General features: G+C 43.9%; 1 protein-coding gene across 1 annotated transcript; it reads right to left on the bottom strand.

Annotated features, from left to right (window-relative positions):
- Window positions 1–864: 864 nt before the first annotated feature.
- On the bottom strand, window positions 865–3,000 carry bhlha9 (basic helix-loop-helix family, member a9). The gene has a single exon (XM_060057220.1). The coding sequence runs from the start codon at window positions 2,612–2,614 to the stop codon at window positions 1,667–1,669; it is 948 nt and encodes a 315-aa protein (XP_059913203.1). The 5' UTR covers window positions 2,615–3,000; the 3' UTR covers window positions 865–1,666.
- Between the last annotated feature and the right edge of the window lie 11,408 nt (window positions 3,001–14,408).

Raw genomic sequence — 14,408 nt, 5'->3', positions numbered from 1 at the left:
CAAAAAACGCATGTCTGCACACACACACAAACACACATGCGCACACACATACACACACAGACACACACACACACACACACACACACACACACGCGCACACACACTCCCCAGTTCCACCTGCGGGCCAATGCCGCTCGACAGGGGGATTTCAGCCCGCTGATGACGGGGGCAGGCTTCCTTCCTGAGTTCACATAAATCTGTCTGTGGGCTCTGTCCTAAAGTCTAATATTAAATCTGTTTTCCATGACATACTGCTCAGCGCAGGATGGCCAGGGTTTGTTTTGACTTCAACAGCTAGTTTGGCGCTGGGAGGAAATGTTTGTGGCGAAAGTATTTCCCGGAACAATTCAAATCCAATTGCTAACGGCGATGCTGCCAACACTCTCACTGAGGATCTCTCACTTTTTTTCCTTTCTCTTTTTTCTCTTGTTTATGTTCTAGCATAGGGATTTAGAAATCGTGTTATTAGATGAGTCATTATTGGTGTAGTGTACAAGCGGGTTGATTACAAGTACAACACAAAGTCGTGTGCCACTGCAGTGACCAACTGAATTCCTGTGACTTACAAGCTTCCCTCACAAACAAACACACAAACAAAAACAGTGCTGCGTTCCTCTCTCGGCCAGGCTTTCATCTTGCTTGATGTAAATGGCACCCTTGACTTTTTTTGTCTCTGGAAAAATTACGAGAATGGACTTGTAAAGACATTTCTTAGCCTAGTCAAGGACCTCTGTCATCTCAGGTAGAGGCTACACACCTTAGGCTATGAGACACCCCCATCACACACCCACTAACACACACACACACGCACACTTGCAGACAAAAATACAGAACATGTGTGGCACAGAATGCACAAAGCGTATATCATATTTTTGTCATATTTAATGTTTGGCATTTAAAAATAATGACACAAAAGCAGTGTTATGTCATTATTTGACGTATGCAGCAATAAAATACATTCCTTAACATGAATTATTTCGTTTAAGGCATCACTAAGAGGTTAACCATCATCTTGCTATGCATTATTAGCCTGTCATTAGTTTATTTCAATGCTTCCAGACCTGAGAGGTAAATGTGTTCAACACAGAAAGTCATGTATTTCAATGTCAAATGTAAATAGTTACGCTGCAGTTGGCTACTATCCATAGTCATATTTTTCATGCTTTTTCAAGTGCTTCAGACACACGGACTAAAGTGTCAACCCTCCTATATGTACTATAGTAAAAATAATCACTATGCATCATAGAAGGATTTCTATTAGAACATACAAGATTAGTCCTGAAAGTAATCCATCACACCTTTTCTTTTATTTTCCAAATGAAAAAAAACAATATGAATGTTGGCAAACTATAACTTAAGAACACAGTTGTGACATACACAGTTTACAGTTCAAGGGTGAATTCTTTACAATAGTTACAACAATCTCAATCCTGTACACTTCATAGTGTGACACAACATTGAGATTTTGCTCTGAACTCTGCGGAGATCCCAACTCTGTAACAACAATAATACTGAAATTGATAAGCAACAGAAATAAAATGTTCACGTCAGTGTCAATGTCTTCCCTGAGACCAATCAAACTGTGTGTTGTTGTTTTTTTCGATGCAGTCCGCTGGCGAACATTGGTGGACACAGCCTCCTCCTCCTCCTCCTCAAGTCCTGGGTGTCAGAGCAGGGATAGGCTGTGCTGGGCCCTGGGCTCCTGCAGGTAGTTCACCTGCCACGGCAGCCCCAACGGCGGGGAGGGCTCCACAAAACTATCCACGTAGCCCTGGGCGCAGGAGGCCCATACCGCCGGCGGGTACCCCAACCCATCGCCCCCCTGAGGGTACCTCAGCGGGCTGGGCGGGTGTTCGGCGGGGCTGCCGCAGTGTCCGTGCGAGGCGTAGAGCTGTCCTCCGTCGCTTGGGTAGCACGGGTAATGCGGCGAGGGCGGGCAGGACGTGCCCGCGGTGTCCATGAAGAGGTGCGCCTCGCCGGGCAACCGGTGGACGTGAGCGGCCTGCTGCGACTGCATCTGGTGGGGGAGGTGGGACGCAGGCCAGGGGACGTAGGCCTGGGACTCGGTGTGAGGGGCCACCGCCGCCGCCCGGGGCTGCTCCAGCCGGGACGCGGCTCTCATCCCCGTGGGCCCCCCCCCCCCGGCCACGTTGGAGGACGAAGATGAGGACCTGCCGCCGCTGCTGCACTCGCGGTGGCTGCAGCCCTTCTGCGACCCCGTGGGTTCACCGGCGGGGTGGGAGCTGAGGAACACGGAGAGCGCCGAGATGCGGTTGATGGCCCGCTGCAGGGTGGCGATCTTGGACAGGCGCTTCCCGCTCAGGTCGTGGTTGAGCACCACGCGCAGCGCGTTGAATGCCTGGTTGTAGTCCATGATGCGCTTGCGCTCCCGCACGTTGGCGGCCACGCGCCGGGCCTTGGAGCGGACGGGCCGGCTGCGCTTCTTGGACGGCCCGTCCCCGGGGTCCTCCAGGCCGCTGGCCGACCCCTCGCTGTAGGGCTCCTTGCCGTCGCTGCACTCGTCGTCATCGTCGTCGTCGTCTTCTGGCCCCAGCGCACCGAGCTCCAGCTCCTCCTCCGAGAACTCGGAGCCCTCCACGCTGCTGCAGCTCATGGTGAGGTGGTGTTGAAAGCGTTGCCACAAACAGCCAAGCGTCTCCTGTCACCCAGCGCCAGAGCGGGCCGTGGTCTTGAAGTTCGTCTTCTGAAAGGTAAGTCTTTCTGTCTGAAGTCTCAAGGAAGTGTACAGGTAGGATGTGGCCGAGATCCTTGAGGGTTCCTGTGTGCATGTGGTGCTGTTGGCTCTCTGACTCTGGTTGGTGTCTGTGTGTCTGCAGCTGCTTACAGTGCTGTTCTGCACCTCCTCTGTCTCCTCCAGCACGTTGATCTTGACTAGTGTCTGCTTGAGACAGGTTGCCCTGCTTTTTATGGCTCAGGCGGTCACATGGTACAGTTACCTGTAAGGAATGGTGTGCGCTGTCTCTCCCCCCCCTCTCTCTCCCACTCGCTCCATCTCTTTCTCTCTCCCCGGGTTTATTGGTGCCTTCCAGGCAAATGGCAATGTCAACTCCTACTTTCTGACGCCCCCCCCCTCCCTCCTCTTCCTCCTTACAGGATCTATTAAGAGTTTCAACACTTCATGTCTGCGTAATACACAAGCAACAGAAACATACTCATTAGTTGGGAATGGAAATTGTACTACACCCTATGTTCCTTCTAAGAGGAACCCATTTCAGGGGTTTTCTCCTCTCATCGGGCGATCCGGGGATACTAAGTCAGACGTATGCATTCTTTATATAATTTGTTTTGTTTTAGTGAACAGATTTTTGGGGTTGATGAATATGAGTCATTTTGACTCCACAATCTCACCCAACAGCTCAGTTTATGCTGTCCATACACAGATCCTTTTTCAAATGGTTTTCTGCATGATGGACAGGGCAATACTAAATGGATCTTCCATTCATATTAGTCTGAGGGACATCTGTGACAAATTGCACGCTTATCGGATCTTCCCTAATCTTTGTTCTCCTCATTTCCCCTCTTCCCAGGTCTGGGGACCAGAGGAAGATTCTTATCCAGCCTAGCTTGGATTTGTCCCAGCAATTAGCTGTCTCCAGAGTGGCGATTCTCCTTTCTATCCCTCAACGCTCCTGTTTAGGGAGTATATCATTTAAGCTAGCTTCCCTGGGACCTATCACCCATAAATCAGGCCAGGGCAGCACCTGAGGACAACAGCAGAGCAGGCCCCTGGACTTCAAAGCCAACAGAGATAAATACAAGAGGGCAAATATTTTACAATTAGAGCCTACAATTGCTGCCGGCACAGGCATTCAATCTTTTTTTTTTTTTTTTTGTTCTTCTAAAGGCAGTTTTGGTCCATTGCTCACACACTGCAAGAAAATAAAGATGTCAAATTTAAACAGTTAGGATGCTGTTCTGGCAGATTGCATTCTCAAGTCCTGGAGGTTAATGTTGAAGATTAAATTTTGCTCAAAATAAAACCGGTACAAGCAGGACATGCAAGATAATGATATGTAGAGAATTGGGTTATTCACGCACAGAACGTAGAGAGTTAAGAGCAAAGAATGAGAGCAGTGACCTTTAGCAGCGCTCCTGGCCAAGTGCAATGGGTCAGGTAAGTAAAGGGCTAGCCCCTCTTATGCTGAACTAGGGGTCGTTGAGTAGCATTGCTTCCTTCCTGGCGTTCTCCTTTTTTATTGGACATGTTTCGTCTGTCAGACGCCAACCTTTAACAACAATTACGTCCCAGACTCTCCAATCGTAACCATTGAACAGAGGTGGGAAAATCTGTCCAAGCCCCCTTGGTGAGAACAGCCAAGATACCAACTCTCACAATCACTGACCAGCGCGGTTGGTGGATGCCGCTAGCAAGTCCTAAATGTAACATGAAGATATGTTCTCTGTTACCTTTCATATAATCAATCCGCGGGATGAGTTCAAGTTCAACCCGAGGTCCACTTCTGCACTGGTCACACTTAAACCACTTACTGCTGTACTCATCAACCCCTTCAATCATCCCTTCGGATACACACTACAAACCTGCAAACCTTCGTGGCGCAATATGTTTGGTACGTTCGACTCACGCCAGGACGTCGAATTTCAGGGGGCTCAGAGCGATGCAAGCCGGGGCCGGTGATTTATTGCTTCACAAACATGTCAGATTTACTGCAGTGGTGTAAGAGCACGGCGACTGGCTCGGACCCTCCCTGTCCATTCATTCTGAAAGGTGACAAGACACCAGTAATTATCAGCCGCCGTGAATAAATCACTCAGGTTTTATCACGTACCTTCGCCATGCAATTGGTGGAAAAACCATTTTCAAGTGAATGGAGCCTCTCCGAAAAAGCCGCTGAACCTGAGATTTGTAAATCTCCCGCTGTAGCCCCAGTAATGACTAGTTGTTACCTGTTCATTATTAGAGGTCTGTGGAGCAAGCCTTATAGATGTGTATTCCCAAAGGGGTGGTTAGGGGTAATAAGTGAGTACGCTTTGGGTTCTCTAACCTTGGCTTTGCAGTGGTATGTTAATGCATGTTTTTGGCACCCTGCATGGAATTTTCTCACCTCTATAAAAATCCTCCAGTCAAAGGGGAAGCACTCCCTTACCTATTCCGGACCACCATTAGTCACACCGCAATTGTTTATTTGGCTGAAATTAATGTTATCAAGTTTGCAGTTTTTATGTTTTGTTCAGTTGGTGGCAATTCCTTATATTAGCCGTGTTCTAATTCATGTTATTGGATTAGTGCTAAATCCACCCACTATTTCGGATATGAAGGTAAATAAACAAAGCCCAATGCTATTTATTTGATGCTATTTATTGCTATTTATTTCAATGCCATTTATTTGCTGTGTTGCGAGCCACTGAACTCGCGCCTTTTCCCGCTAAAACTGTCAACCAACTGATTTTATTTAAGTTCTTGAGCCACTTGAGCCTTCTTGTCATCGCTCACCGCTGCGTGTCTCGACCAATGGAATCATCCTTTGACCAAAGAATAAGAAGGGGGGGGGGGGGGGGGGTTGCTATATCTCTATGATTCAACATGAGGATGTTTTCTCTCCGCTGTGAATCAGACATGGAGAGACACTTTCATGCTTCTGACTTGCTCTGCCTCCTGCAAATCTTGATATCATCCGTTAATGCCAAAGTCTGTCAGTGTTAAAGGCGAGTTATTTTAATAAAATTGGCCCATTATATATTCAAGCAAGCAACCTAAAAACTGTTGTGTTATAGAATGAAAAGTGTTATAGAATGAAAATATACTTTAATTATTGCATAGTTACACATATCGGAAAATATTTGGACTAAGATGTCTCAATTATTTTGCTTTGCTAATTATTAGATATTTTAGGAGCGTCCTTCATGAAACACTATTTATCAACATGTATGCATTACTTAACAATTGCCCTATTGCTGTGCCCATGAATGTTTCAATAGATCAGTGAAAATCCTTCCAGACTAAAACAGGATTACCCTACTTAAATTCGGTTATAAGGCAATTCCTAAGCCGTTTTAGTAAATTGGGCTACTACCATTCACATTTTACTATGTAACGTCTAGCCTAGGAAAGTAAACTATGACGCTAAGTGTACAAGCATGAACTCATGTTGAAGACAATTTAATTGTGCGAACGATGACGCATGTGATACATAGTTTATCCAGTCACTTTCCAACGTGCTGGAAAGTGACTTACGAGATCCATGTCCCCTGTGTGTCAGACAGCATTCTGACATCATTGTGAATCACTGCGTAAGATAATTGGGTAGGCTAGTAGAGATCTCCTTCACACAGTGAAACATGAATCCAAACTATGAAAAAGGCCTGGGGTATTTACCGTCATCACTGACGCGGCTGCCAACAATTATTAATCACTGGTACTCGATAGTTTAATGTGACAAAAGGACATTCAATTGTAGGCCAATAACATGTAATGCAACCTGGTAGCATGCACAGATACATGTGCAATATGAATGTATCGATGAGGAGACATCTAAAAATACATAAAGGAGAACAATTTCAAGTTGAGACTAGTAGGTAATAACTTCAATTAGAATTGATCTTCATATGGATTTTACGAAGGGATATTATTCTTTTTTTTTGTATGCAGTGAAACATGCCCAAGCAAGATAACTGCAGAAGTAAATCCATTCATTGTGTTCATAAATAGCAAAAACTAAATGTTGGGTTCGGCTCAAAAAGTAGTTATGATCATAAAAGGTTTGATTGGTGCGATGTGTTTATCAATCAGTTGATGTTTGTGTTCTTCCCAAATGTTAAACATCATATTTTCCATTTGTACGTATATCTTAGGTACTTTAAGTTATTTTCTATTTCTCTATATTTTGTATTGTTATTTACTGTTCCTCTTCTATGATTACATCTCATACATACATATCTGCACAATGCAAACAATTCTCATTAGTTTGAGAATTAAAAAAATTTGGCAAAAAAACAATACAATTCAAGAATCTGATATTGTCTGACAATCTTAAACATGCACATCTATTCACTAGCCTTATACTTACTTAGGCTATACTTACCCTATCTAATTTTTTTCAAGAATTGGAACAGTAATTTATATTCATAGTTCTATGTGTTTAGGATCACTGTAAATCAACTCTCTAGGCACTTCTGCAGAGCGTAATAACTAGGGGGTTCAGGTTTGATCCCCACTGTCCACCCAGACAACCTGCAGGCATCCTTCAGCAAAAAGGCTAATAAACCTCAACCTGTTTCAATGCTCTTAATTTCACTTTGGAACCCATTCACATGCACAGTACACACACACACACACACACACACACACACACTCACACACGCACACACGTGCGTACACACACACACACACACACACACACACACACACACACAAACACACACACACACACACACACACATACACACACACACACACACACACACACACACACACACACACACACACACACACACACACACTCACACACGCACACACGTGCGTACACACACACACACACACACACATACACACACACACACACACACACACACGCACGCACGCACACACGCACGCACGCACGCACACACACACACACACACACACACACACACACACACACACACACACACACACACACACACACACACACACACACACACACACACACACACACATACACAAGCACATACACACACAAGCACGCGACATTACTTTAACTGAACATTACTTTTGCGTTGCTCCACCCATCCCTGGCTGATTTATGCCTGAAAGCATGCAAATATGCAAGCACTGTAGTCACAACATGTCAGCTTCCTCACAAAACACCAAAAAGGTATGTAAGTGACATGACTGCCTCAGCCCTAAAGACATGAATCAGTCCATCCCAACTTGGTTGAGAATAAAGTCAGATAAAAAATAAGGGATTTCTGGGAGATCCGTGTTATACATTTTTGATTACTTTGGATGATAACCGCAACTATTCCTTCGATAACGGTAAGCCGGTAAGCCGCTACTACCAAAGATATACAATGTTTTCCTTCCCGGTGCAGTGAAATAAACCTGTACATTGCATTACAGTGGCATTTCACATGGCAGTAAATATAGCTGGGCAACATGGCTCATGGTTCATTATGCCATAATTATGCAAAGGCAAGTATTGCGTTATTAGAAAAAACAAAACATTTAACAAAGGTATTGTTTAACAATATAAATGCATATTGTTTAAAACCTTAGAGACTGCAGGATGATGTTCTCTGTGCATTCCTTCCACAGAGGACTAATTATAGTGGGTACTCTTCGTGAAAGGGTCTATTTGGAGTGTCAGAACATGTGGTCAAGGTTAACTGTCTGTGGGCTAGTTCCCACACAACCTGCAGCACTTAAACCACAGCCACTGTCGCACCACACAATTAGTTACCACTCACTGAGAGCGTAATTACGCTTACGTTTGTCTAACGTTTATTTAGAACAGCTTCCTTATTAAGATATGCGTTCATGAATGAACAAGCATGAATAAGGATGAGCTATTATGGAAGGACAAAGCCCTTCTTTAATCACTGAAAAAAACGTTTTGGTATAAAATGTATTAAAGAAAACGAACAGTTATTGCAGGTGGGAACACTACACATGTGTTGGGGGTTTTAATGACAAAGGAAAGTTATAAACTAAGGCGCATGATTGTCATTAGGCAGTCATTGATAATTGTAGGCTGCGTTTCACGTCAGTCCTACAGGGGTAACAACCTTTCCCTGCCTTTGGCTGTTAACCTTTCTCCCATCGGGACAGGGGTTACAACCATGTCTTCAAAGGTCAGTAGATTTCATTTTAATTTATGTTTGCAGGTAGGGGGAGAAGGTGGAGGAGGGGGGGTGGGGTACTTCAGAACACACTACGGATGTGCTAAAACGTTTACTCCTACAATAATGTAGTTTTAAATTAGATGCAATTTATTTTCTTTGGGTAGCCCAATGCAATGTCATTCTTTCAGTGTGATCAGTTAACAGGTTATATGAAGCCTTGTTACCATTTCAGTTGCAGGCAATCGCTGCAGTCTTCTCTCATTAGGAAAACTAATGTGGCTTGTTACAAAGCATAAAAGCATAAAACATCAATAAATCAGTATGGACAGTAAAAAGCCAGATGGTACCTGTACTCTATGGGTTGGGGGCAATCTACTTTACCTGTCATTATTAACTGGTGGTTATTACCGGCCTCATAACTAGACCTAACTATCGTCGTCTCCCACACAGGGAGAATACATTGCCACCTAGTGTTGGAAACGTAATATGTATATATAGACTGCCATCTAGTGGTAGAATATAGATTTTGATCATTTCTCTGAGTGTTGTCAACAATCACACGTGCATCTGCAGCCATCTTTAACGGTACTTTGAGGTAAGGAAGACATCATTTGAGTTGGATATTAGACGTTTTATCCTCCAATGTCGAATATAGCCTTTTTTTTAAGATTTAGAAAGATCTTCTTACTATGTCAACACTGTCAATTTGACGAACAAAGTACCAATTTATTTGGTAATTGAACGTCAAACGTCAAATATCCAAAAACTCAAAGGTCAAGTGAAAGGATAGCCACGTTTTTTACTCGTCTGTTCGTTTCCTCCCGTTTTTATTTAGGGCATACATGAGACGACCAGGTCTGTTCTTTTGTAAAATTTAATCTGTGTGCATTTATGTGTTTTTCTTTAACCAAGTAAAATAATTCACAATACATCGTCATCAGGTCACATGATGCATGTACCTACATCATATTCTAACTTACAAGAACCGTACCTAAGCACTCCCAGTGACATTTAACCATTACCTTTCGGTTATCCCAAATCTGTTTTAAACGTAGTAATTAATGTGTCATATTTATCGCCAACATTGTAATATAAACGAGGGTAAACAGGGGTAAAATCCTATGATTGTGCCAATCTCTGCCCCCGGAACCTTCCACTCTGCTCTGGAGCGGAGGTGTTCTTTCGTGATGACCGAGTGCCCTTTTGTATACTTAAAGTACAACAGCACAGTGTGTAGTCCATTTCATATACAACATCGCTGATTATTACAATAATACACACCCTTTCTAAAAAGGTGTTACAAATTGGGCCTTGGTCAAAACCATGGGGATAACATGCAACCCTCCTTCCAAGAGCTTTCAACCAAAAACAGTGGGTTTTACTTACACACACTCGTGTCCTCCAGATCTTTGACCTCTGTCCTCTAGCTCTTGCCTATGAACATGAGTGCAGTACTAAGGAGATGTTGACAACTAACTATAGGCTATAGGTCCAAAATTACTAGTACATTTTTTCGTCAGCATTGGAATCCATGCCATTTTGTCATTTAGAAATAAGACCATAATTTAGATAAAACAGGAGTATATGTTTTTGCCAATCTCTTCCAAACTGTTAACATTCCATTCTGCCTCAAACACTTTGAAAAAAACACTACTTCTACAACACCTTTCATCCTTCAGTTTCAAGCCAAGAGCACTATTTTCTCAGATCAGTTTTCAATTCATATGCATGCTTAAGTGGTGTCACTTTAAAAACAAAAACATCCTCTCGCTCCATCCCTATGGCGATGAGAAGACACCTTAGGTCCTATGTCTTCGCTAACCTGTTTCAGAAGGTTCTATCAGAGGGGAAACGTTATCGGAATTGTCATCAATTACTTTTGCAGTGCTATAGAGAGAGAGAACACATTATGCTAAAATGGTTTTCTGCTTTTTCGAGACTGGGAAGGGGGGGAGCAAAGGGTCAAGGTTTCAGAGTCACGGTTCGCTACTGGGTTCTACTGTGTTCTGAACTCGGCTGCCATTCCTTTTGTGACGTTGAAGTGTCTTTTTAGACGTACTACAACATCATGACATGGGCAGGCCTGCCTTAACCTGCCATTGGGCCCTGGGGCTGAAAGGTTTCGTAGGCCCCCTGAGAGGGGATCTTACAATGAAGATGTGTAACTTTTTTCCGACATTTTGCCGTTGTTGACGGGGGGGGGGGGGGGGGGGGGGGGGGGGGAGTGTGGCTGTGGTGTAAAGGGGCCACTGGCCCTCTTTTTTCTTGGCTGATGATAGGCCTCTGATCTTTGTAAGCCCCAAACAAAAAATCACATTGTCTTGGGCCTTCGCCGATCTGGGGGCCTATCATGGGCCAGTATAAAATAAAATAAATACAAAAATAAAAGATTTTTTTTATTTTTTATTTTTACTGCAGCTCATGATAGGCCCCCCGATCGGCGTAGGCCCTGGGGCTTCAGCCCAGGCAAGCCCGTGCATTAAGGCGGCCTTGAGTAGGGGGCACCGACAGTGAGAGGGTATGCTAAAGCGACTGTGTTGGTGGATGTGTAGAGCCGTGTCTGGGCAGCTTTTAATGTTGATAGCTATGACCTTAGAAAAACCTTTCCTTGTAAAAATGTGGTCTCTATACATTTTGTCCCAAATGTTCGGCAAACAGAAACAGAACAGTGCAAGCTTGACGAATTCTCTATCCATGGTCTCCCACCATACCAGCTGGGGTCAACACCTGCGCCCTGATACCAAAGAAACACTTCAGGAAAGCCCAAACCTCTGGGCTTCAAGTGACACCACAACTCTTACAAGACATATTAGCTTTGCGTTTCGATCACCAAAATGAGGTACCTGGTACTTTTTAGTCTCACCTCCGTCGAGGTTCCAAGAGAGCTGATCTGATACTTTTGTGTGACGTAAAGAGGCTGCTGGCCACTGATAGGCCAGGGAGTGATGCAACTGGACGAGTCATGATGAGAACGACGTCCAAGCCTGGCACCCGGCATCTTTAAATACTAGCATCAGTGTTCAGTCGACAATAGTGTTTGATTATTGAAAACAGCGGGAATAGTGCGCAAGAACACGCCGTGGACCGTGACAGAGGTGGAAACGCTCCTTTGTGTAGCCCTGTCTGTTTATGTGTCGCATGGATAAGTACGTCACTGCAGTTTGGCCTATGCGTGCTATGACGAACCACCCAGATTGAAGAGGAACTTTGTTCTAGATGGAAACGTGACGTGCCTGGAACCAAACCAAGTCGTGCCACGCTAAGTCGTGGCGAGTTCAGCTGGTACTGTCTGTGGAAAAGAGGCATTAGTCAGCAAAAGGCTTTGAATCGACCATGCTAGCTATTTGCTGTGTGGTGGGGGGGGGGGGCAGTTTGAATATTAGTGTGGGGATTTCCCTACAGTAGTTTCAGCCCCGGCAGTCCAGGATAGGGTTTAGCTTCTGTGACACTTTTGGTGTAGCACCACGTTGGGTGTAGGGCATTTATAAACCACACCGGTCATCGTAACACTAATACTATGGACAGGAATCGGCAGAGACCTCAAGTTACAATAGTACACCATAAGATTGTGATTCTGTAAAAACTGCAAAAGTGATATTACAACTTTTTGTTGTAATATCTATTTTATCTGTTGTGTTTAACGTGGGAGTATGGCAAATTTACTATTTGTGAATACACAATAGAACCCTCTGAAGGATGTTACCATTATTTTGCTTCCAATAAGATTGGATTCGATATTTGGGTCAACCGGACGATACAAAAGTTGCGGAGGCAAAGAATCTTGAATCTGTTAGGTGATGCGTAGACGTAGCATTAACCGCTGACACAATTTACGCCGGTACACAGCCCGGGACCATCTGGTGCTCACCAGTCTCCAGTCAGACTCAACGACCTATACTAACTTAAAGGATGTACAAGAAACACCTCCCCCTCCTTCCTCTCAGATCTCTGCCCCCAAAATGCATTTAAGCAATGTAAAGTGTTCAAATTTGAGCTTGAAGTTCACTTACACTTTTGTTTTTTTCTGTAGCACAGGAGTAATTAATAAACAATAACGTATTGTATTAATTGTACAGTCAGTTTTTTTAGTGGATTATTTTCATGCATTTCAGCAGACAGGCTAATTTGTATGCCGATGACGTCTAACTGTGTATGACAGAAATGGTTATGCTATGTATTGTATATTGACTGGAAATAACTATTAAAAATGACTTAATTGGGACAGAATAAGAAAAGCTGAGACATAGTGCAAAGGGCTGTCATACAAAGCCAAACAATGGTAGTGGTGACAACCATGGGGGTGTAAATGTTAAAATGCACATGATTTATAATATTTTAGCAGTAATTGTATAGTTTCAACATAACATAACATTCACAAGTTTCCCAAATCTAGGAACAGCCTGCTTTAAGTGGAAATGTATTCCCTAGATATGAATCACTGCTAGGATTGGCTGCTGTATTGAATGATGATGATGACAGCGAACATGTGGGGTCAGGAGGGAAGAAGCAGGCGTTTCATCCAAAACAAAACCAAACGATTTTGTTCTGTTTTGTACTCAATGAGAGCATTATTAATTCCTATCATGATGGTGCTCATACTACTGATCAATATATCTGTGCTGCTGGTGAGATCATGGGGAACGCGATTTACTTGTGTCAGACATTACCGTTAAAAGATAAATGGCCTTTTGTGGACACCCAAATTAATTTTATTTCTGAAGATCCCAGAGCCTCCTTCACCCTCACTGCAGCTCCTCCTCTCCTCCTCCTCATCTGTAAGCATGTGCTTGCAAATCTGATGTCAGCAAATTTAGTCGCACATTGGTTTTACCCATAGTGATGTTGGTGGGGCTGGACCATACATTTGATACGTTAGCATGTACATCAGCATTATCATAGTGTGAATTGTTTCACATGCAGTACAGAACATTACTATAAATCATGGACCCAAACAAGTTGTTTTATTAAAAGATGTTAAAAGTTCTCCATTTTAGACTATCTTATGACATTTTAATTTCTTATTATTTATTTTAAAATGATGAAAATCATTTCAATCTAAATTTGACTTATCAATCAAATCCAAATAGAACGATCAATACTAAGTGGTAATCAAACATAGCAGCCTCCTCTAAACCTGAAAAGTGCCCTGCTGGTGTAGAGCCGGTATTTATGGCTGCTGTCAGTGAAGGGGTTAAACTGATCCACCCGGCACCACACCTCCCCCTCATCCAACCTCTCTTTCCCATAATCAATGAAACCAAATCACATATTTGCGGCAGGATCATTTCATGCACGGAAGAAGGAAAAAAAAGGCGAAAGAAAAAAAGAGAAGGGGACGAATAGCATCGCGGTTCAAATCACTGAGCTGCACTGAGAGGACCATGTGCTCCTCCTCCACCTCCTCCTCCACCCCCTCCTCCTCCAACCGCCTCATTCAGTTGTTAAAAAGGACACCCATCCCCCGTCTCCTAAATCCTGCTCAGGCTTCGGGTGCAGTCATTTCTAGTGCAGAGAAATGTCCCTGGTGACACTGAAGGATGACGCAGGCTCTATCCGTTCTCTCCGTTAAACACCGCCTCCTCCACCAGCAGCACCACCACCAGCAGCAC

The sequence above is a fragment of the Gadus macrocephalus genome, chromosome 7 (genome assembly GCF_031168955.1).
Source record: "Gadus macrocephalus chromosome 7, ASM3116895v1".
In the NCBI taxonomy this organism is placed as follows: domain Eukaryota; kingdom Metazoa; phylum Chordata; class Actinopteri; order Gadiformes; family Gadidae; genus Gadus; species Gadus macrocephalus.
This window is presented reverse-complemented; position numbering and strand designations above follow the sequence as displayed.

Bases quoted from the DNA above. Each gene is read 5' to 3' on its own strand.
- bhlha9 (XM_060057220.1), bottom strand. From the start codon at position 2,614: ATGAGCTGCAGCAGCGTGGAGGGCTCCGAGTTCTCGGAGGAGGAGCTG.